Below are 21,306 nucleotides of genomic sequence, written 5' to 3' on the forward strand. Positions count from 1 at the left end.
GTTATAATTTATAAGTTAGCAAAATTAAATAAATTAATGAATGTTTGCTGTAGATCCTGGCTTTATTGCTAAACTGGGGTATCCGTAAGCCTCCCGATGTCATACTTTATGCTTTAAGAGCATTCATCATCTTCCATCTTGTTTCATTAGAGGTTAATTATGTTTAAGCTGCCATTAAATGATCCTGTTTGAAGCAGTTACAATGCTTTGAGGTAGATGACAACTACATTACTGCAATAATAATTGGAAATACAAGCAAGCTGAAAACCATTAGATGGATAAATCTACATAAATGCATCAGTTTGATTGTCTCACTTAGTCACCTCATAACCTATAGTAGCACTCGTATAAAACCATAAACAGTTATTAAAATGTTCTTGACAGGGAGACTGACTGAAAATAATTGGTGTTTGGTACATTTAATAGTATTTTGGACTTCTGTTATGTCCATCTTGGTTTTTTTTTTCTGATACTACATTGCTCAGTTTCATTGCTTGTTCTCTGTGCAGTTCCAGCCACCAAGCTGAACACCATCAGCAAGTCCAACCTGGGCCAGTGTGTGAGCAAGTATGATCTGCTAGCCTGGTTTGAGATCAGTGAACTGGAACCAACCGGAGAGTGAGTATATCTGATATCCCTGCAAAATGTCTACGGTTCCCCTATTGATTGTTTGTTTAAGTGAGAGTTCACTGCTTGTTTTTTCTTTAACAGATATATCCCGGCTGTTGTGGACCACACTGGAGGTCTGCCCTGTAATGGCACTTACTTACTACACCAGGTAACACACTGTCTACCTCTTTATCAACTCTTTCTACTTAGAAGAGTAATATTGTGTCCAGACTTGTGTTCCCCGCTCATATAGCTACACGCATTTTTCTATTAGGTTTTTCTCTAATTATTGATAAATCCGTGGTTGTTACTAAATATCTGGCTTTAAACCGAATAAGTGAATAAGATGAATGTTAACTTGATTAAGAACAGGTTTTTTCTTCTCCCCAGACTGAAAAAATATCACATCATGATACTCAAAGAACATTTTGCATATCTCAAAATATACAGTACATTACAATCACGTTGGCGAGTATTATCAGTGATATTCTACTTAAATTTAAGGGGGAAAAAATCCAAAAATGGGGAAATCTGTTTTAGTCTGCAATCTGTAATTTATAATGCATTTTTTATTTAAGAAAAATATGTTTATTAATATTATAATAATATTATTATTATATAGACCAGCAACCCTCTTTTTGTCGTATTTTTTGTCATCACCCACCTCTTTAACACCCACCTCTTTAACTCGTTAGCTATGCATGCAGAAGCGTGAAAAAATGGGCAGCTCCTCTGCTTTATAAATAGAAAAACTATTAAATAACATAATACATAATAAATAATAATCTACAAAAGAAATAAACTGCTTGGTGTTAAAAATGAAGCATGTAACACTACTACAATACACATTATAATGTTTTAATATTAATCCTAAATCTTATAATCGAGAGGATCCGAAAACTGCTCATCTGATAACATTTAGGTTGAAACTAATAGGAGAGCACTGAGGTTATTTAAGAAAACTTGTTTTACATTTAAATGTGCAAATATTTAACATGATAATGTATTATTTTTCTAAATTATTTGACCAGAAATGAATATCAGTGGAACATAAACCATGATTGTCCTATTGCTGTAATTGTAATTCCTTTTATCTGCATTATTTTATCCTATGCGTATACAAAGGTTATTTTTGCACTCATGTTGTGCGAGTTTGGTTTACGATACGTTATTCTTTTGCATTTTTGCCCCACAGGGTATCCAGCGCAGGATCACAGTGACTCTCATCCATGAGAAGGGCAGTGAGCTCCACTGGAAGGATGTCCGGGAGCTGGTTGTCGGTGAGTCCTTTAGATGGTACCTGTATAATATACAAATTGACAAAGTTCTGTAGATGTTTTGTTTATATAACGCTGTGATCCATTTAGGTTGGATCAGGAACAAGCCGGAGGTGGATGACACTGCAGCAGATGCTGTTCTTTCTCTTAACATTATCTCAGCCAAAAACATGAAGTCCTCCCATAACTCCAACAGGTATGATTCACATGCCATCTCATCTCCACTTCATACATAATAATATATCTGATGTATTTATTATGTTCGAAGTGTCAGGCCTTGAGCATTTCCCATGAGCAATGTTCAATTGTGCCGGAGAATAGATTTCAGGGAACATAATGTACAGGTTCTTTTTCTTTTTTCTTTTCTGTCTGAAATAAGTCAAGACGAATAAGACTTGTTTTAGAGCAACAGAGACACCTGGAGGACAAAATAGAAAATTGAACTCTAAAATAAACTTTCATGCATAATTTGTGTCTTATTGACTAAAGGTTTGCATTTTGTTGCTTGCTGACATGACATGACATTTCAAATACCTGCCTAATTTCATTGCCGCTCTCATTGTCACTTCACCTTTTGTGTCTCTTTTTTTGTGTTCTTTTCTTGCTGCTGCCCATGCTGGACTCTTGCACTAATACAGGATTAGTATTGATAATGATATTCCTAGGTATCAACAACAACACTTGGGCATAAAGCGCTTTCCCTGTAAAGGGCTTTATGAAACAGACATTAGTGACTATAGCAGTTATATGTAATCCTGTAGCACCAATAGAGTATAGTGCAAGTACTTTGTAGACTGTGTCGTTGTCATCTCACTGTTTTTAGCTTCTTTTCATTTACTAATCATGTTAAATATACATTAATTAAAAGTAAAAAAAACAACTCTTCAGATTAGTTGCACTACATATCCAAAGGTATGGGAACACCTAACGAGCAGACTCAATTGTGCTTGTTTAACATCTCATTTCAGATGTAGTCTTTCATTCGTTGTAATAATAACCTTCAGGCTTCCGGGAAGGTTTCCGCAAACATTTAGACCGTATCTGTGGAGATTTGGTGAAGCCAAAACGTCTCTCAATCATTGAACTGTTAATAATAACAGTAAATAATGTAAAATAATATAAAAACAGTAAATAATGTCATTGAAGAAAACTAATAATCGTACTATCCGGATTGTGTCACCTTCTCGTACATGTTCAGAAAAAAGATGATTTCATATATTTAAAATGTAGTTCAGAGCCACATCACACCACATTGTCATTGATTGATTATTTTCCTATAACAGAACATCAAGAAACTTATCATAGGTAATTACAATGGGTAGGAAAAATACTGATTTCTTTATAAACTGAATCCATTTAGCTGTACAGATTTAAGGAGGTCACGCGTTAAAATGAGCCGTGGACAGATTCCTCTAGAAGGCCATAAGCTTGAGAATCGCACGCACCTCGCATACGTCCTCGGTCCAAGTCCGTCTGACTGTGCTCTCAATCCCAAGCATATGTGACATGACCTCATACACACTCTCTGTTTCTCTCTGTTTTAATAATCGAGCACATACTCAGCCAGTGACATTCACCCCATTACCATTTGTCTCATGGTATAACGTCCGTCTGCACCTTATCAGCATCTTGTTTAAGCACCGAGAGCCTTTCTCACCTTCTGGTGCGAAATAATAGATGCGTAGGGCATAAACACAATGTTCATGAAATTGTATATGATACATGAAATACATGAAAGCATTTAGCTGTAAAAGCAACTCATGTGCCAGTAAAGAGACTCTTAGGGTTGCTTCCACTCTTATTTTTCCTATGAGGTTCTTTGGATTGCTAAATATGTTTGCTTATAGTGACCTGAAAAAGCTGTAAAAAGGTTATAGATTATGTATTTGGAGGTTCTCTGATAGGAAAACAATCTGCTTTAATGTCATGTACTGTATAAAAGCTTTCAGGGTTTAATCTTATGGGCAAAACAAAGAATCCTAGGTTTAGAGAGAACTGGTTCTGGGACTGCTTGTTGATTGGCTCTGAACTTCCCAGTGTCTGTTCATGATCATATTATATAGTATTATATAGTAATATATTTTAAATGGCTCTCTTTAATCTTTGCTAAGGGGAAAAACTGTAGAATATTTCTGGGAGGAAATGCAAGATGATTATTACTGCCATGTATGCTTATTTTGACTAGTTAGTCTGTAGGTGTATTATCTATTTTGACTAGTTGATCATAACAGACATAACACACAGTTTTGTGTTTGGGCTCTTTATCATTTGTATTTTATAGAAAGCATTATTTTCCTATAGATTTTCAGAGACAAGCTTTATACCCAGGGCTCTGAGAGGGAGAGGGAGAGGGAGAGGGAGAGGGAGAGAGAGAGAGAGAGAGAGAGAGAGAGAGAGAGAGAGAGAGAGAGTCAGTTTTCATATTCATGTCAGTGTTGCCCTGTGCTTTATGTCTAAAGTTAAACCATATATTTTTGAAATGGAAAATAATCTTAGTGGAATATTTAGAAGATATTTGTTGATAAATTTGTATATCTGTTTAGCAGAAACCATTTAAAAGCCCATCTCTAAGAGATTACTACTGTACCTTGTATGTATGGCCTGCAAAAACAACAGGCTCACTTGTGAAACATGTTGCAGAACAGTAGAAGCAACAGCATCATTGCAATACAGCAAATTAGGACATATCCACAGTGTGCATAGGTCTGACATAGTTCCTTATTTTCCTTCTCACTCATGCCTGTCTTAATGTACCCAAGAAATATTTGAGTATTATGTGCCTTTTCCACCAAGGCAGTTTGAGTGCTGGTTCAGAGCAGGAGCCTAATTTAAAATCAGTTATTTCTTTTCGACACCCAAAGCACCGGGTCTGAACCAGGAAAAGTGGTTCTTAAGTAACATCAAAACATTGCTAGTCTAGACTTAAGAACTGCTTAAGTCAGGAGCTGGGGCTGGGGTTACTGTGACCAACAAGACAAAAAAGAACGTTGTTAGCGCCATTTTTAAATCAGGATTCGCCGCATTTGGATGCCAGTGTAGGTTTGCAAAGCTGTGTGCATTAACAGTAAAGCAACATTTACATTTACGGTATTTAGCAGACACCCTTATCCAGAGTGACTTACAACTGAGCAATTGAGGGTTAAGGGCCTTGCTCAGGGGCCCAGCAGTTGCAGCTTGGTGGACCTGGGGTTCGAACCCATAACCTTCCGATCAGTAGCCCAACACCTTAACCACTGAGCTACCACATCCGCCATTGTTGATGTTGTGTTTGTGTTTGCTTCTGCTGCATTAACGTTGCTGTATAACATTTCCAACTTCGAACCAGCACTAGTTCTGGACCAGCACAAGGTTCTTTCTGGTGGAAAGGGGGCATTAGTGATCTTATATTCTGCATTTTATATAGAGTTGAAATCTTTTAGTGACGTTAGACTGGAAATCTTGACTTCTTTCCTCCCTCCTGTGCAGGACGTTTTACCGTTTTGAGGCTGTATGGGATAGCTCGCTGCACAACTCTCTCCTGCTCAACCGTGTCACTCCCTGCGGAGAAAAGATCTATATGACACTGTCTGCATACCTGGAGGTTAGATTAATCCTCTCACCATGCACTTGAAGCTATGCTATTCACTACAGTCTAAATGTTAGATTGGTTAAATATGGATGAAGCACCATAATCCTGTATCTTTTTCCAGCTTGACCACTGCATCCAGCCTGCTATCATCACCAAAGATATCTGCATGGTGTTCTACTCCAGAGATGCTAAGATCTCACCTCCACGCTCGCTGAGGAGCCTGTTTGGCAGCGGCTATTCTAAGACTCCTGACTGGTGAGCTCCTTTGCAGATCATTGGAAATCTCTCTGCCCAGAATTCAGACACGGTTACATACACAAATGTGCATGTGGAATTCATAGCATGAAAATTGATTACACAAAACATTTTCTATAGGCCTATAAATATATACTTGAAGTTTCCATTGTGGTTCTTTTTCACAGTATTATTAATTTCTTGAGCAGGTATCTGTCCAGCTAGAAATTGTCCTAAAATCTCCAGTGAAAAAAACATTTTCAATATCTGATTTTGTGTCTTGTAAATGCTCTGATGGTTAAAGAGTGTTCTACAGATTAACCAAATTAAACTCAAGCTCTGTGCTCCACTATTCTGCTTACAGTAACAGAGTGACCGGGATCTATGAGCTCAGCCTGTGCAAGATGGCTGACACAGGAAGCCCAGGCAAGTTGTGTGTTTCTGACCTTCTTTTGTAGCTCCTGTCCATTTTGCTGTGAATGGAAAATACACATTCCATGTTCTAGTAATAAAAACGTGTGCGGGGGGGTTGTGTGCATGTGTGTGTACACTTACACAGGCATGCAGAGGCGAAGACGGAAAGTTCTGGACACTTCAGTGGCGTATGTGCGTGGAGAGGAGAACCTGGCTGGGTGGCGGCCCAGAGGAGACAGTCTGATCCTCGAGCACCAGTGGGAACTTGAGAAACTCGAACAGTTGCATGAGGTGAGACACAATTTTTTTTTTCATTAGGCAAAATGATAAAACACATAGTGTTTTGAAAAATTTGACATTAAACTGCAAAAATGTGAGAGGAAGAAAATAGATATTTTTGATATCGTTCACTCAGCAATGATGTGTTGAAAATGGTGGTCTGAGATTCTGTGTAAATATTCAACTAAGAACCATTTAGACAACAGCTATTTGCTATTAGAGCAATTAATCCACAGTTCAGACATGAAACTAGATACCAACTAGAGTATAAAACTAGCCTAGAAATTGACCTGCTACAGTTATAAAAGCGGAAAGCAAAATGTGTTTCTATCTTGGACATATAGTGGACAGATATATCATGACTTAAGTTTAATCTACATATCTACTGTGTGTTTGTGTGTGTGTGTGTGTGTGTGTGTGTGTGTGTGTGTGTGTGCATGTGCATGTGCAGGTGGAAAAGACACGTCATCTCCTGCTCCTGCGGGAGAAACTGGTAGAGTCGGTTCCTCAGAAGTCTCTTGGCGATTGTCTCTCTCCAAGCTTGAGCAGCGGTACCCTGAGCACCTCGACCAGCATCTCCTCACAGATCTCCTCCACCACCGTCGAGAGCGCCATCACGCCCAGCGAGAGCAGTGGATACGATTCGACTGACATTGAGAGCCTAGTAGACCGTGAAAAGGAGTTGGCCACCAAGGTAACACACCCACAAGTAGCTAATTTAGATATTATTTTATTCATTATATTTATTGTCATTTAATATCAATCGAAAAACTCTGCAGTTTATATAGCGATGTTCTTTATTTCAGTGCCTCCGCCTTTTGACTCACACATTTAACAGCGAATATAATCAGATGTGCAACAGTATCAGCGCCTGCCAGGTACAACTGATTCTTCAGTGGATGCTTTTGAAGCAGGTGACCTTTCAAGAGTGGTCCATTTTAAAGCTTATTTTCTATTTTCCTTTCCATTAGCTGTCTGATATCTCGCCCATGGGCCGAGATCCGTCAGTCACTAGTCTCAGCAGTGCCACCCTTACACCGTCCTCTACTTGCCCCTCCCTGGCAGAGTCTCGCTGTTCAGACCAGAAGTAAGTTAATAAACTGCTCATCAGCCTGCACCCCTCCTTTCCTGGGTTAAATACATCTTTGCATGTTTTTTCTGTTGGCTTTTGCAGATTAAAATATAGAGGTTACATATTAAGTCCTAATCTGTGGATTTCTTTCAGGACTCCTGAGCCCAACTCCCGTGCAACCAGCCCGTCATACTCTGACTATGAGAACTTCCCCATGGTGCCCAGCGTGGAGACGTCATACCTGGCTCGCGCTGGCAAACACGAGTTCCTCAACCTGGTGCCCGATATTGAGGAGATGAGGCCTGGGTCAGTCCTGTCACATGCTTTTACAGGGAACCCAAACTGACTGAAACTTGGTGTTTCATTTTAGTCGTGTTGATAACAGGATTTCTATGTAGCACGTCTGTAGCGAATGATAATCCTGCACAATAATTTGGCCATGCTTCTCTGTACTAAGAATACTTTATGTGGAATTCTATCAGCCTTTGTGCAACATATATTTGTACCATGTAATTTATACGAATTCAAAATTAAAATCCCCTGGTTGTTTATATAGTTTAAAAATTAGCCATTTTCTTCTGTTTGTAGCTCTGTGGTGTCTAAGAAGGGATACCTGAGCTTCATGGAGCCGCGCTCGAACTCCTGGGTGAAGCACTTTGTGGTAGTACGCCGCCCATACGTCTTCATCTACAACAGTGACAAGGACCCGGTGGAGCGAGGTGTCCTGAACCTGTCCACTGCGCAGGTGGAGTACAGCGAGGATCAGCAGGCCATGCTCAAGGTAAACACTCATCACTACTCACTGCATAAATCACCCCACAAAAATGACGAGTCGATTAACTACTTGCTTACTCGTCATCTTTTAGACTCCCAACACGTTTGCCGTGTGCACTAAGCACAGAGGGATTCTGCTCCAGGCCAACCATGATAAAGACATGAACGACTGGCTGTATGCTTTTAACCCGCTGCTAGCAGGAACAATAAGGTACCTCATTAAATTGTGTAAAGCTGTTTCTCAAGAAAAAATATTTCAAAGTCGTAAATATGTGTTAATGTATGTTATTATATTATCTGTGCTTATATGATGGAAATGTGAATAATTCAAGCTTTCAGTATGTATGACTCTTAAGATCTAATATTAATGTGTGGCAGTAATCCAATAAGCTGTGCATGTCTTTTCTGTGTGTGTTGTATAGAATTGAAGTTCTGCTCTATTTAACTCCTGCTTATTAAAATAATGTCTTGTTCTTTTTTTCTGCAGGTCCAAACTGGCGAGAAGACGCTCTGCTTTGCTGAAGGACTAAACAAGCTTCTCTGTTTGAAGAGATCGTGCTCTGTTTCTTCTCCCTAGCCTTCGAGTGTTAAAACTTTGTGATTCTTGATGGTTTTCTCTTGTATGTAGACCTGTGGCTTAAATCTCCACTCCAGCAAGTGAACTCTTGAGTTTCCGAACACCCCCCACCCCCCACTATTTTGTTTGTTTGGACCCTTTTCGTCTATTAAGTTTACGTTCTCTGCCATAGCAGAACCTTCTTCTAGTAGCATGTCGTAATAGTCTGTTTGTGTGTGCACGATTCTTCCGAGCAGTTTCTCTTCTCTATTTGAGTTATTATTCGTCTGTAACAATTGTCTTTACCAGTGTTATCTGTTGAGTCAGGTCAGTTTTCTCCCGCATGGCCACAGCAGCAGTCCTCAGGATATGAGCAGTTTGCTTACAAAGCCTCACAGAGTACGACTGAACATAGCTGAAATACACTATATCACTTATCTGAAAAAGAAATACTTCTTTCATAGAAAATAATAGATCGGTAGTCTTTACACTAGTGAGTAGATGTCCCAACACTGGAAGAAATGGAGACGTATAAGAAGCCAAGGCATGAATTTTAAGTGTATGACTGAATCTGGGACCAATCAGCATTTATTAAGAGTATTACTATGGATCTGGATGAAGACTGCAGTCAGGTTTCTGTGGTCCATCAGGCAGTGCTGCAGCACATTTGCTTAGCATTATTTTAATCGTGTGTTATAAAAGGATAACACGCACCCATTTATAAAGGAGCATTACTACGTAGCACTGGAGAATGGATGGACAGATTAAAGAGAACACTATTTCCTTGACGTTTATGCAGTTCATCTGCTCAGAATTTACTTCCGAAAATCAACTATTTAAATAAGTCACGGAACAGAACAGACTGATACGACGAGACAAATGAGATGAATGTCAGTTGTAAATACTTTTAAGGATTCCTGCGCTTTCACAATAGTCATTTTGAAACAAGAGACATTCCTTTCACGCTGTCGTCCACACGATCTTTTATTTATAACGAGATCGCAGCAGTTATTTTAGCCAGGTGGATTTGATGTCCGCAGGAGTGTGGTACTGATATTGGAGCTTAGTTAAATAATGATACAATGGTGGTAAAGCAGACTCTTTGCTCTCCATCAGAAAATAGCTCCTGACCATGTTGACCTTGAACCTATGAATTTAACCTTGATAACTAATTACTGTACTTGTTAGCTTAACTTATTTTTCTCTAATGCTGCTTGTTTTCTATATCATTAACCTAAATTTGAATTGACTAAAGCGGGTTGTTGTAAGAAGGGCTTTTTTTTTCTTCTTCTTCTTTCTGTTTTTCCCCCCTTCCCCAGTTTTCCAGCTGATTGTTTTTTGCACATAGACACAAACATGAGCGGATCACTGAAGTAGATTTCAGTCCCACTGTTTGAAAGATTAAATATTTTGCAGTGTACCGCATAGAAAATGGATAGAATGCTTTTAAATTTATCATGAGAAGATTTGCTTGATGCAGTTAGTGTTAGAGAGACATAACTGATTAGGCTTTCATGCTTTGCTTTGCATTAATGGATGGTTTTGGCAAGGAGATGTACGTTACTTAGCGCACAGATAGCCTCTGGCCAGCCAACCAGCTGGTTATTGTGCTTCATGTAATCTCTAAAGCTAATGCAGACATTTAGCTAATGTTCTGTCTAATTCTGCCTTTCCAATAATGCAAAGTCTATTGATGACTCTAGCCATAAGGTCATGTGAAAGCAAAATATCCAAGATCATGATCCTGAGTTCTGAGGTCAGCCAACCTGAGAAACAGAAATGTGATGAGAAAAGACATCTGCTTAAAATGTTATTAGACCTATGTGTATTTCAATTAAAATTTTAAGGGGAAATGGTTTTGTCATGCCATCATTTCATCAGAATTTCAGTGTTGAAGGAAAACGTGGTGTAATCAGTTGCAAGAGCATATGAGCAATTTGCACAAATCTTGACAGAGCAAAGAGGTTTACTTTTGAGAGACTGTATAGACCTAGACAGGCATCATCTGTTTTCTGTTTTTGCAGTGTATATATTAATTTGCAGTTCTTTGCACATTTAAGAGGTGATAAATAACAGATCAAATTAAGCCTGAAGTGGATTTCTGGTGTTTACTCGAATGAATAAAATAGGATAAGATCGGATCGAATTATGTGGTGTGTTACAGTTGGGAGTGGATTTTGAATGTACCTCTGGGGTGGCACTGACAAATATTTACTAACTGCATTGGTGTAAGGACGAAAGGGAAAACATTATTTTTTTTTGGAAACTGCCAGCTTGATTCACTGTAGTGCTTCTTGTTGCTTTCATTTGGTTGTGGCCACTCCTACAAACCCAATTTGAGTTCAGTTGTGTACTTCAGAGTTATGATGATGCGGGGAGGGATACTGCTTAGATTTATTTTCTAAATATCAGGGACTATATTTTTAGAGGTATTCCAGAATTAATCACTACTCATGCATATACTATTTAATGTTTGTTTTTCGTATTGCATTTTCCCATGCTGCCTTCAGAACCACTCTGGTATACACTCCCTCTCAGAGGCCTCCTTTTATTAACCTCCCACTCGTTTTTGTTGAAAGACAACAAGCTAAACTAAGGCGTTAACACTGTACATTATTTGTCAGATTGGCTTCATTTTCATACTTATTTTGTAAATATTACATGTTGTATGGAGCTTGAATTAAAATGTAAATATGTCTCCTGTATTTGTAATACTTATAATCCATTCGCTGTATAGCCTAGATGTGTAATGCAGATATCTTAATTCTGTGTATGGTAATCTTGCACCATTGATCTGTTTAGTGAATGAGGTAACAATAAAGTCCATCCAGCGCATTAGCAGAGGAAACTTCACCTGTCTCTTTCTTTTAAAGTTTTAGTAATCAAACGGTTGCCTGAAAACACATTCACTGTAGTTGTTAACTTTTCCATATTTGAAGCAAATCTTTTTCAGAGCTTACCTGATATCAGGCTTTTTACTTGTTTGGCAAAGAACACATCTAACCAGCAATGTATTAGCTATGTATGCTATATATGTAGAAGGGAAACAAACTGGTTTATGCAAAGTGTAAATCTAAGAATATGTGCATCATTTTACATTATTAACCAATTTAAATATGTACCCATGTAAATGAGCTGGCAGTTTAACTAAAATTGGTGATTTTCAAACTATGAGAAAGTGCAGCTGAAGCTTGTTCAAATATAATGCTGTATTGAGGAGGTGTTCTCAACTACACAGTCTGGGTTTTATATCCAACTTGATCAACGCCAGCTTTGCCTTTATCAAATGAGGTAGGTAGGTCGGAGCCGAGGGAACACTATAAAAAAACAAACAAACAAGTGTCTGATACAGTGTCCTACTGCCAAGTCCTATAAACTAGTTATTTATAAAATGTATATTAAAAGGTTTTATTGATATTGACATATGCAAAAATCTTTCTCAATAATGCTTGGTTAACAATTTTAGCTTTCTTAAGTGGTTCTAAACTGACCTATTTGAGAAAGGAAAAACACCCTGTTCACAAGAGGACCAATATGAAGAACAACATAAGGTGTGAAAATAGATTTTTTTTTATTCTAAGCGTATAGAGTAATAAATAAGGAATATAGGCTTTTTCTGTCTAGTTCACTTGATTGTCATATATTTCCAGAATACAGAGTGAACAAGCAACCACAACATTCTTATGCTGCAGTGGCACACCTGCACAGTTAACAAAAAGTGTCTAAAACAACAAATGGAGAAAGTTCTCATGAGTGGAACAAAAAGTATTGTGCAACACTTTCAGTGTTGTATAACGAAGCATACAGTGTAATGTAAATAACCCGGCAATGTTTTGAAAATCTTGATACCTCTTTTGTGTTGTGGAATTTTAGTAATGTCCTCTATACAGAGCACTCTGATTATGTGGATTGATATGATTTTAGAATGTCAATTGAGACACAATGAGACATAATAGATAGATTTAATAACTGTGTTAAATGTGAACATATTTGTCTGGGATTTATTTTACAGTTACAGTACCTGGCTGTAAAAAGGTTTGAAAGTGGGTTGGGTTGGAGTGAGGTTAAGGACACTGTTTTGTGTTACTGTGCTGTCTATTCGGTGTGAGATGAGAGATCAGAATCGACATACTGAAGTGTCGATACTTTCGTAATGTCGATACTTTCGTAACTCTCACTCTGAATATCAGTGATGTGTGAATTTCTCTTTAATAACATTAACATTTTGGCACACCATTGTGAATAAGTTTTACACACTTTAATGTTACTGTGCTGTCTTTTCGGTGAGAGATGGGCGGGCTGATTCTGAAGTGTCTATACTTTTGATTTACTCTGAATATCAATAACATCTAGGTTTTTTATTCATATAGCTTATAAATAACAACTTGGCACACCATTGTGAATAAGCTTACACAGTTTCATGTTACTGTGCTGTCTATTCGGTGTGAGATTTGAGAAGGGCGGGTTGATACTGAAGTGTCGATACTTTCGATCTACTTTGAATATCAATAACGTGTGGGTTTCGCTTCATATGGCTGATAAATAACATTTTGGCACAGCGTTTTAAATAAGTTTACTCTGAAATAATGTGAAATTAATTTAGAAGTTTGAACACAAGTCCAAGTGACCCAAATGTACACATTGTTTTGCTTGCATTTGCACGAAGTTGACAACTTTAGTGCTACTTTTTTACACGTGACCCAAATGTACACATTTTGCTTGCATTTGCACGAGGTTGACAACTTTAGTGCTACTTTTCTACACGTGACCCAAAGGTACACATTTTGCTTGACAACTTTAGTGCTAGATGAGATGTACAGGGCTTCCTTAATGAGAATTGTTCCACATCTAAGTCTTCATACCCATGTTTGTACAATCTTTTTAAAAATTGCAACATATTTTTTTATACACAAAAAATGTATTTTCTAAGTAATGGTATCGGTATTCTAATCTTCATTTCTTTTTTTTCTTTTTTTGGATCGAAAAAAATCTGAAGGATCACTTGCCAAGGGCGTGATTGCGGATTTCAGCCAATCAGCGATCGTTTTTTCTCAGATCAGAATTTCTCTACCAATCACTGTGCGCAAGGTCGATAAGAACCGTTGCGTCTGGTTGACGTCAAGTCTCGAGTATCTCATTGGCTGAAAGATCTCATAGAAAAGCAGGGAATAAGGAAGTGTAGTGAAGTGGCAAAAAGATCCGTGTTAACACAGAGCAGATTTATAAAGAAATCTTCTGCAGTCATGGCGCAGTAAGTGTCCTTTCTTTATGAGTGCCATTTTTATTTATTAGGAATACATTTAGATTTGAACTAATCTGTCTGGAATGAAAACAAGATCGCTGTGGGATTTAATTGGGGTCAGAATCGAGTTTGGATCAAATAGATCCTTATTCACTGCGTAATCTATTGTAGTGCACTATATATGATGTACAGGGATATTTAGGATTAGACATCTTGAGCTTAAGGTCGTCTATTTTTTTTAATAAAAACAAACTTTAGAATCCAAAAGGAATCGACTGATCTTGTTGATTTTGATTAAAATTGTATCTTAATGTTGCTTACCTTATTGTGTGTGTGTGTGTTTGTGTATGTGTATATGTATGTGTGTGTGTGTATATATATATATATATATACACATACATACATACATATACACATATATATATGTATGTATGTGTGTGTATATATAATGTATGTATATGTATCTTACAGGTTAACTGTTGAATAACATGATTTCACTCTCAGTTTATTCACTTCTTGTTCCCTTTTTTGCACATTTCCTGATTGCACAGAGCTGATATTGCTCTCATTGGGTTGGCTGTGATGGGACAGAATCTGATCCTGAACATGAATGATCATGGCTTTGTTGTAAGTGAGCACGATGTTTACTTAATGTTGGCAGTTTCCCAGGATTCTTACTGATGTGTTGAAATCCTCCTACCTTTAGGTGTGTGCTTATAACAGGACCGTGTCCAAGGTGCAGGACTTCTTGCAGAATGAAGCCAAAGGCACTAAGGTGATTGGTGCAGAGTCTTTGCAGGAAATGGTCTCGAAACTGAAGACCCCTCGACGCATCGTCCTCCTGGTCAAGGCTGGGCAGGCTGTCGATGATTTTGTAGACAAGCTGGTAATGTCATCCTGAGTATTGACTATTAATTTCAGTGTCTATGCAGTAGTATAAAATCAGCACACTTTACAAATGCTATTCAACAGGTGCCTCTCTTGGATTCTGGAGACATCATTATTGATGGAGGAAATTCTGAATACAGGGACACAACAGTAAGTCCAGTACAGTTACACACACATATGTGAGGTTTGTAGACATCTCAGAATGAACATGAATCTGTTTGCAGCGTCGGTGTAAAAGCTTAAAGGAGAAAGGCCTGTTGTTTGTGGGCAGTGGTGTGAGTGGAGGAGAGGAGGGGGCACGCTACGGGCCGTCACTGATGCCTGGTGGACACAAGGAAGCATGGTGAGAGCTTTATTCTTTCAGCTATGGAGTCTCAAATGATTTTCCTGTGATTACTGCTGACTGTACTTTCTCTTGCACAGGCCACACATAAAGGACATCTTTCAGAGTATTGCTGCTAAGGTGGGCACAGGAGAGCCTTGCTGTGACTGGGTGAGTGTCAAGATCATAATTATTAAGTTGATTGTTAAGTTGCTTTATTTAATGTCTATTGTTAAAAGTGCTATACAAATGAAATTTAATTGAATGTAAAATGGATGAAATGAAGGGTGTCAACATAGAGTGGCAGTTTATGTGTATGTAATTACATATTGTGGAAATTAAAATGATAAAAAAAATTATGAATACTACTACTACTAAGGGAGGGTGTGTGAGGAGGGTGTGTGTGGGGGTGTGTGTGTGTGTGTGAGGAGGGTGTGTGTGTGTGAGGAGGGTGTGTGTGTGTGTGTGTGTGTGTGTGTGTGAGGAGGGTGTGTTTGAGGAGGGTGTGTGTGTGTTTGAGGAGGGTGTGTGTGTGAGGAGGGTGTGTATGTGTGATGGATGTAATGGACTAGCACACCATCCAGGGTGTCTCCTGCCTTGTGTCCTTAATCCCCTGGGATAGACTCCAGGTTCCCTGTGACCCTGTGTAGGATAAGCACTACAAAATATACAGTATATAGGTGGATGATAATGATAATAATAATAATAATTGATATATACAGTAATTTGAGGTAAAAGTGTTCAATAGAAATCTGTATACTCTACAGAATATTCAGTAATCATTAACAGGTTGATTATAATTTGATGCTCAGGTTGGTGATGAAGGTGCGGGACACTTTGTAAAGATGGTTCATAATGGCATTGAGTACGGTGACATGCAGCTGATCTGTGAAGCCTACCACCTGATGAAAGATGTGTTGGGTATGGATCACGATGAGATGGCAAAAGTGAGTCACAGCCCATTTCTTCCTTTACCTGTAAACAACGCCATCCTACATTTCCTTGTTCCTTGAACTGTTGTCTTTCAAACAATGTTTCTTTCATTTAAAAAAAAAAAGCCAGATTTCCTCCTTTCAGGCATCGTAAGACTTTAATCACTGCTTTCTCCTCAGGCTTTTGACCAGTGGAATAAAACAGAGCTGGATTCGTTCCTTATTGAGATCACCGCGAACATTCTGAAGTACAAGGACTCTGATGGCACTCACCTGCTGCCCAAAATTCGAGACAGCGCCGGGCAGAAAGGCACAGGGAAATGGACGGCTATCTCTGCTTTGGAGTACGGTGTACCTGTCACACTTATCGGTATGCACAGGGTTTTTTTTTTATGACATGGCCTTTAATGTGGGGTTGGATACAAGTGTGATTTTGCTCTGAGAATCTATAGTTTAATATCCACTGCTTCTAGTGTTTGTTTAACAAATGGACAACGATTTCAACTTATTTTTCTGTACTGAGAAGTGAAATTAGCTCGAGCAGCTCCCACCAACTGTACTTAGACTTCCATTGTGAGGGAACTGGTTAAAAACAGACTGCAGGAGACTCTAGATAGAGCCTGGCTTAAAAACCTGGAATACTCAGTGTTTTTTCTTTTTTCTTTACAAGGCCAGCAACTAATACTAAACTAATTATAAGCCTTTTACTTATTTTTTTCACTGAAACCTTTTTGATTCCTTTTAATTCTCTTAATTCCCAATCGAGCTATTTAACCTTTACTGAATCTACAGTATGCAGTAGTGCTTTTAGAATAAAAGGATTAAAGGTTTAAAGATTATAAAAAGAATTCAAGGTTAAAGGCTTTTTGATACTGTATATTTTCAAACATAAAGAGTCACTGGGTTTGCAATCAGTTTTTCTTATGTGCTCATCTGAAGGAGAAATACTTGGTCACAGGAATTTGAGTAGGAAACAAAAAGGCTGTTTTTAGCCTTTTAGCGGTCGAATGTGGGGGAACGAGAACTCTGGGACGATTTCACAATCAGGGTTGAAGGAGTTTTCTTGCCTCATGATGACATGTGGATTTTCCTCTCATCTACCTGCTTTAAAACGTGTTGCCAGTGTAACCTTGCTAATCCTACAGCGTCATGCTTACACAACTGTGTGCTGCTGTGACTGGGAATGTTTGTTAATGTGGCAAACCATGCTTTCACAAAAGCAGACCTGATTAAACATTGCCATTCTTATACAGTATGTACTGTGTTTTTAACCATGGCATTTGATTGGTAAAAATGTATCAAACTATTGTGTTTCCTTTTCTTTATATCTATAAGCTATAATAGCTTCAAGTGTATTGTCATGTGCATAAAGCGAGAGCTACATTTTTGTGCTACAGTTATATAGTCCTACCCAGACACCGTGTGAACTTTATTCTTACGTTACTCAATGAGAGCAAACTGTAAACAATGACATAGTGGAAGATATTGCGCATACGATACTCAAAATTATTAACATGTATACAATATAAAATATGATTACAGATGGTGTGTGTGTTCCTGAGTGCGTGAGAGTACGTGTGAGCGTGTGCATGTGCTGCTTCCCATTCAGGGAATATTCCTGTGTTGCTCGCTGTATTTCTGGAATTGGCTTCAATTTCACAGTGACTCCGATCAGGATAAAGCGGTTACTGATGATGAATGTGTGAGTGCGCGTGTGAGTGAACGTTTGAGTGTGCATGTGGGTGTTTTCTTATTCTGGATCTAATGCTTTATTTATATTAACTGTATTTCTTTATCAAGCCAGAGGTCTATAGTTGTCCTGTAGCTGTCTGAAGTCACTAACAGATGCTTGTCTGTTGTTTCTGTCTCACAGGAGAAGCTGTCTTTGCCAGATGTCTTTCTGCTCTGAAGGACGAGAGAGTCGTGGCCAGTAAGAGCCTCCCGGGACCCCAGGGGGCCAAATTTACTGGGAACAAGACTCAGTTTCTTGAAGATATTAGAAAGGTCAGTGAAGAACAGGGGTCTTTGGCCAAGCTGATTTCTGAACAAGAAAATAAAACATTTGCCTAGTTTTTTACATTTGTTGTTTACGGTCATTGTATAAAAACGTAATGACTTCAGACTCTCTGGACTTTCATCATAATAATGTGCACTAATCATTTCCTTTCCAGGCTCTGTATGCCTCCAAGATCATTTCCTACGCTCAGGGCTTCATGCTCCTGCGACAGGCAGCTAAAGAGTTCGGCTGGTCTCTTAATTATGGAGGAATTGCTCTGATGTGGCGAGGTGGCTGCATCATTCGGAGGTGAGCTCAGCCTTTCTCAGATACACGGTCAGATAATAAAGGGTGTGTAATCTTAGACTGCAGAGCACACTGAGCTGTTTGCTGAGACACAATGCAGTGAAGTGATACTGGACCTCAGTGTCACTAGCCAATGATGCAACAGTGAAATAACCCATGAGGAAGCAGAGGTAGTGTTTCAGTTCAGTAAAAAACAATGCATATTATCTGATGAGTAACATTAGATAAGGCTGTGCTAGGAAAGCTATTAAACACTGTACAGGAAAAACATTCTAATAAACTTGAATTTTAATACAAAAATGTACCTGGAGATGAAATAAAATAATGCAGCCCTTATGTAATAATGAATATTTAAAACACAAATCCATTACTTTTTCCCCAGTTATAAATAATAATAATAATTATTATTATTATTATTATCATTATTGTTTTAATTAACAATTTTACTCTCAAAAATATTTGTTTCTTTTTTACAATACAATACTGTCCTTTTTATTTCTACTAAATTTGACCTTATTCTTATTTTTCTAACCTGTTGCTTTTCATGCAGAATCTTTATGCAGCTTCATTATTTAAAGATATAAAAACCTCAAGCTAAATCAGCTGCCTGCCGTCACACTGACCTGGTCAAAATGCGGTCCTGAGAGAAACCAGCTATTCTCAGATTACAACAGAATAATGTAGAGTTTTGTGTTTGAGGAGAATATACTATTTCTACTTTTATAGGAAGAATCGGTCTCAGTACTGAAATGATAGAACTGCATTAGATGCAGTTTTAAGAATTTTTCAGTCCTTTTAGTTTAAAAGCAAAAAAAAAAAAAAAAAAGATAAATAAATAAACTATTTTGATGTTATGGATCATTTACTACCAAGCAGAGTGAGTCACTGTGTATATCTCATTAAGCGAACATAGCTCAGTTTACTCCAGAGCAGCTTGTCTGGATGATGTTATAATCATGCTTCTTATTGTGTTTAGTGTGTTCTTGGGGAAAATAAAGGAAGCTTTTGACCGGGACACAGAGCTACAGAATCTGCTCCTAGACAGCTTCTTCACTAAGGCTATACAGGACTGTCAGGTACAGAACATCTGCCTCGTCTGAGCAGAGAGGTCTTGTAGCTGTTTAAGTAGAATCTGTAAATTTTGCAAACAATACTTTGTACAAACGCCGTCTCTCTCATGTGCTTTAGGATTCATGGAGGCGAGTTGTGAGTACAGGAGTTCAGCTAGGTATCCCAATGCCTTCCTTTACCACTGCACTGTCCTTCTACGATGGCTATAGGCATGCCATGCTCCCTGCTAACCTCCTGCAGGTAAGGTCTCATCATGTTGGAGCCCATTTTTCACACTTGCAGATGTAACTTTAATGGGTCCAGCAGCACTAAAGATCACATTTAGTGCATATATAACAACAATGTAATGCTTTTATAATATCATTTGTTGGTTATTTTTATCCTCTTAGTTTTACTAGTTTCTCAATTTAAATATTCTTCCAATAACTTTGATTGATTAATCCGTGTTATCTTTTGATTATCTGAGGATTTCACAGAACATTTGGCAGGAATTTTCCTAAAACCTTTATCCGTTTGGGTGAAAAGCTTGACATCGTCTTTGAGTCATATTTGTAACTTTTTTTAACATTTGAACATTAAACCGTATTACAGTGGAAATCAGTCATGATTTTATGCCAACTCAGTAACCCTCAGTAATCTCACTGTATGTTTCAGGCTCAGAGAGACTATTTCGGTGCCCACACATATGAGCTGCTCTCAAAGCCTGGCCACTACGTCCACACCAACTGGACAGGCCATGGTGGGAACGTATCCTCAACATCTTACAATGCCTAGAGTCTTAAATCCTGTCCAGAAAAGAGCAGAGAAACCATCTGAGATCAAGACCAGCTACCATGTCATCTGACCAAGACACACACTTCCTGCACTTCTCATTTAAAATACAGCCCCATTTCAAGATTACTGAAGGTTTTTATGATGCTTTGAATTAACCTAGAGATCTATTTATGATTGAATATCATAGTTTATATTAGGAGACTGTTGTTTCAGTAGGAGACACCAAGAAGTGAGAGTGGTGTTGATGAGGCCTTGCTTACTGTAGATCAGCGCTCAGAGTGAAACCTGCGTTACAGATTATTACTGCACTGTATTGCGCTAAATAAAGACTTCCATCCCTTTTTAACGAATCTCTACTCCTTATTGACTTGCTCGTCACTCTGATCCAGATTTACTGCAGTTTTCGGATTTTAGAAATGTACCACTTACACTTGCAGTAAGCCTTAGAGAGACTTCTTTTTCTTTCCCGTAGATGCATAATTATTCGATATAATTCCCACATTTCCTTATTGTTGTTTTCACATACAGTAGGGCCTTAAAGTCTGGAATTGAAAAGCTGGGATATTTTTCCATTTAAAATGGCAAATAAACAAGTTTGAATATTTAAAACTAAGTAAATTAATGTTTAATATCTTCAACTCTAGATCACTATTTAAATAAACTGTTTTGTACAAAGGGTCAGATTTTCCAGAGCATTACCAGTAGTGATATCAGACTTTGTGCTCCACTGTACCTCATCCAGCAGAATGGTTTGATTAAATCCAATTCAAATTTTAAATCAAATTTTATTTTATTTGTCACATATAGCTACATACATACAGAGTACGACATGCAGTGAAATGCTTTTTACGTCTGTACGGTATTCAAACACAGAAAGGAATGGAATTAAGGATAAAAATAAAACCAAAAGTAGGTAGATAAATAAAAAGTATTAACTGTATATACATAAATGTCTTTGGTGGTATAAACTATATAAAATATATGAAAATATA

General features: G+C 38.0%; 2 protein-coding genes across 9 annotated transcripts in view; both read left to right on the top strand.

Annotated features, from left to right (window-relative positions):
* kif1b (kinesin family member 1B) overlaps positions 1–11,621 on the top strand; it is a 77,033-nt gene extending 65,412 nt beyond the window's left edge. For all 8 annotated transcript variants that reach the window (XM_047807290.1, XM_047807291.1, XM_047807293.1 and 5 more), the window contains 15 exons: positions 510–618; positions 712–778; positions 1,805–1,889; positions 1,977–2,082; positions 5,352–5,466; positions 5,576–5,709; positions 6,053–6,114; positions 6,248–6,393; positions 6,833–7,075; positions 7,188–7,259; positions 7,353–7,468; positions 7,607–7,759; positions 8,042–8,234; positions 8,320–8,438; positions 8,715–11,621. In XM_047807290.1, the coding sequence (XP_047663246.1) occupies positions 510–618; positions 712–778; positions 1,805–1,889; positions 1,977–2,082; positions 5,352–5,466; positions 5,576–5,709; positions 6,053–6,114; positions 6,248–6,393; positions 6,833–7,075; positions 7,188–7,259; positions 7,353–7,468; positions 7,607–7,759; positions 8,042–8,234; positions 8,320–8,438; positions 8,715–8,757 (1,763 nt within the window). In that variant the 3' untranslated portion in view covers positions 8,758–11,621. The remainder of the gene's footprint in view (positions 1–509; positions 619–711; positions 779–1,804; positions 1,890–1,976; positions 2,083–5,351; positions 5,467–5,575; positions 5,710–6,052; positions 6,115–6,247; positions 6,394–6,832; positions 7,076–7,187; positions 7,260–7,352; positions 7,469–7,606; positions 7,760–8,041; positions 8,235–8,319; positions 8,439–8,714) is intronic.
* A 2,272-nt stretch (positions 11,622–13,893) lies between these two features.
* Positions 13,894–20,664, top strand: pgd (phosphogluconate dehydrogenase). The gene is made up of 13 exons (XM_027170549.2): positions 13,894–14,034; positions 14,577–14,652; positions 14,732–14,911; positions 14,998–15,063; positions 15,138–15,256; positions 15,337–15,406; positions 16,048–16,182; positions 16,348–16,537; positions 18,041–18,171; positions 18,339–18,472; positions 19,446–19,545; positions 19,658–19,780; positions 20,195–20,664. Exons 1-13 carry the CDS (start codon positions 14,027–14,029, stop codon positions 20,312–20,314), a joined length of 1,452 nt encoding a protein of 483 aa, XP_027026350.1. The 5' UTR covers positions 13,894–14,026; the 3' UTR covers positions 20,315–20,664.
* Positions 20,665–21,306: the final 642 nt, after the last annotated feature.

The sequence above is a fragment of the Tachysurus fulvidraco genome, chromosome 23 (assembly GCF_022655615.1).
Source record: "Tachysurus fulvidraco isolate hzauxx_2018 chromosome 23, HZAU_PFXX_2.0, whole genome shotgun sequence".
Lineage (NCBI taxonomy): Eukaryota > Metazoa > Chordata > Actinopteri > Siluriformes > Bagridae > Tachysurus > Tachysurus fulvidraco.

Excerpts from the sequence above, each read along its gene's own strand:
- pgd (XM_027170549.2), top strand. Across the intron at positions 15,257-15,336 it reads GGTGGACACAAGGAAGCATG|GCCACACATAAAGGACATCT; the intron begins GTGAGAGCTTTA and ends TCTCTTGCACAG. Across the intron at positions 18,172-18,338 it reads TTCTTGAAGATATTAGAAAG|GCTCTGTATGCCTCCAAGAT; the intron begins GTCAGTGAAGAA and ends TTTCCTTTCCAG.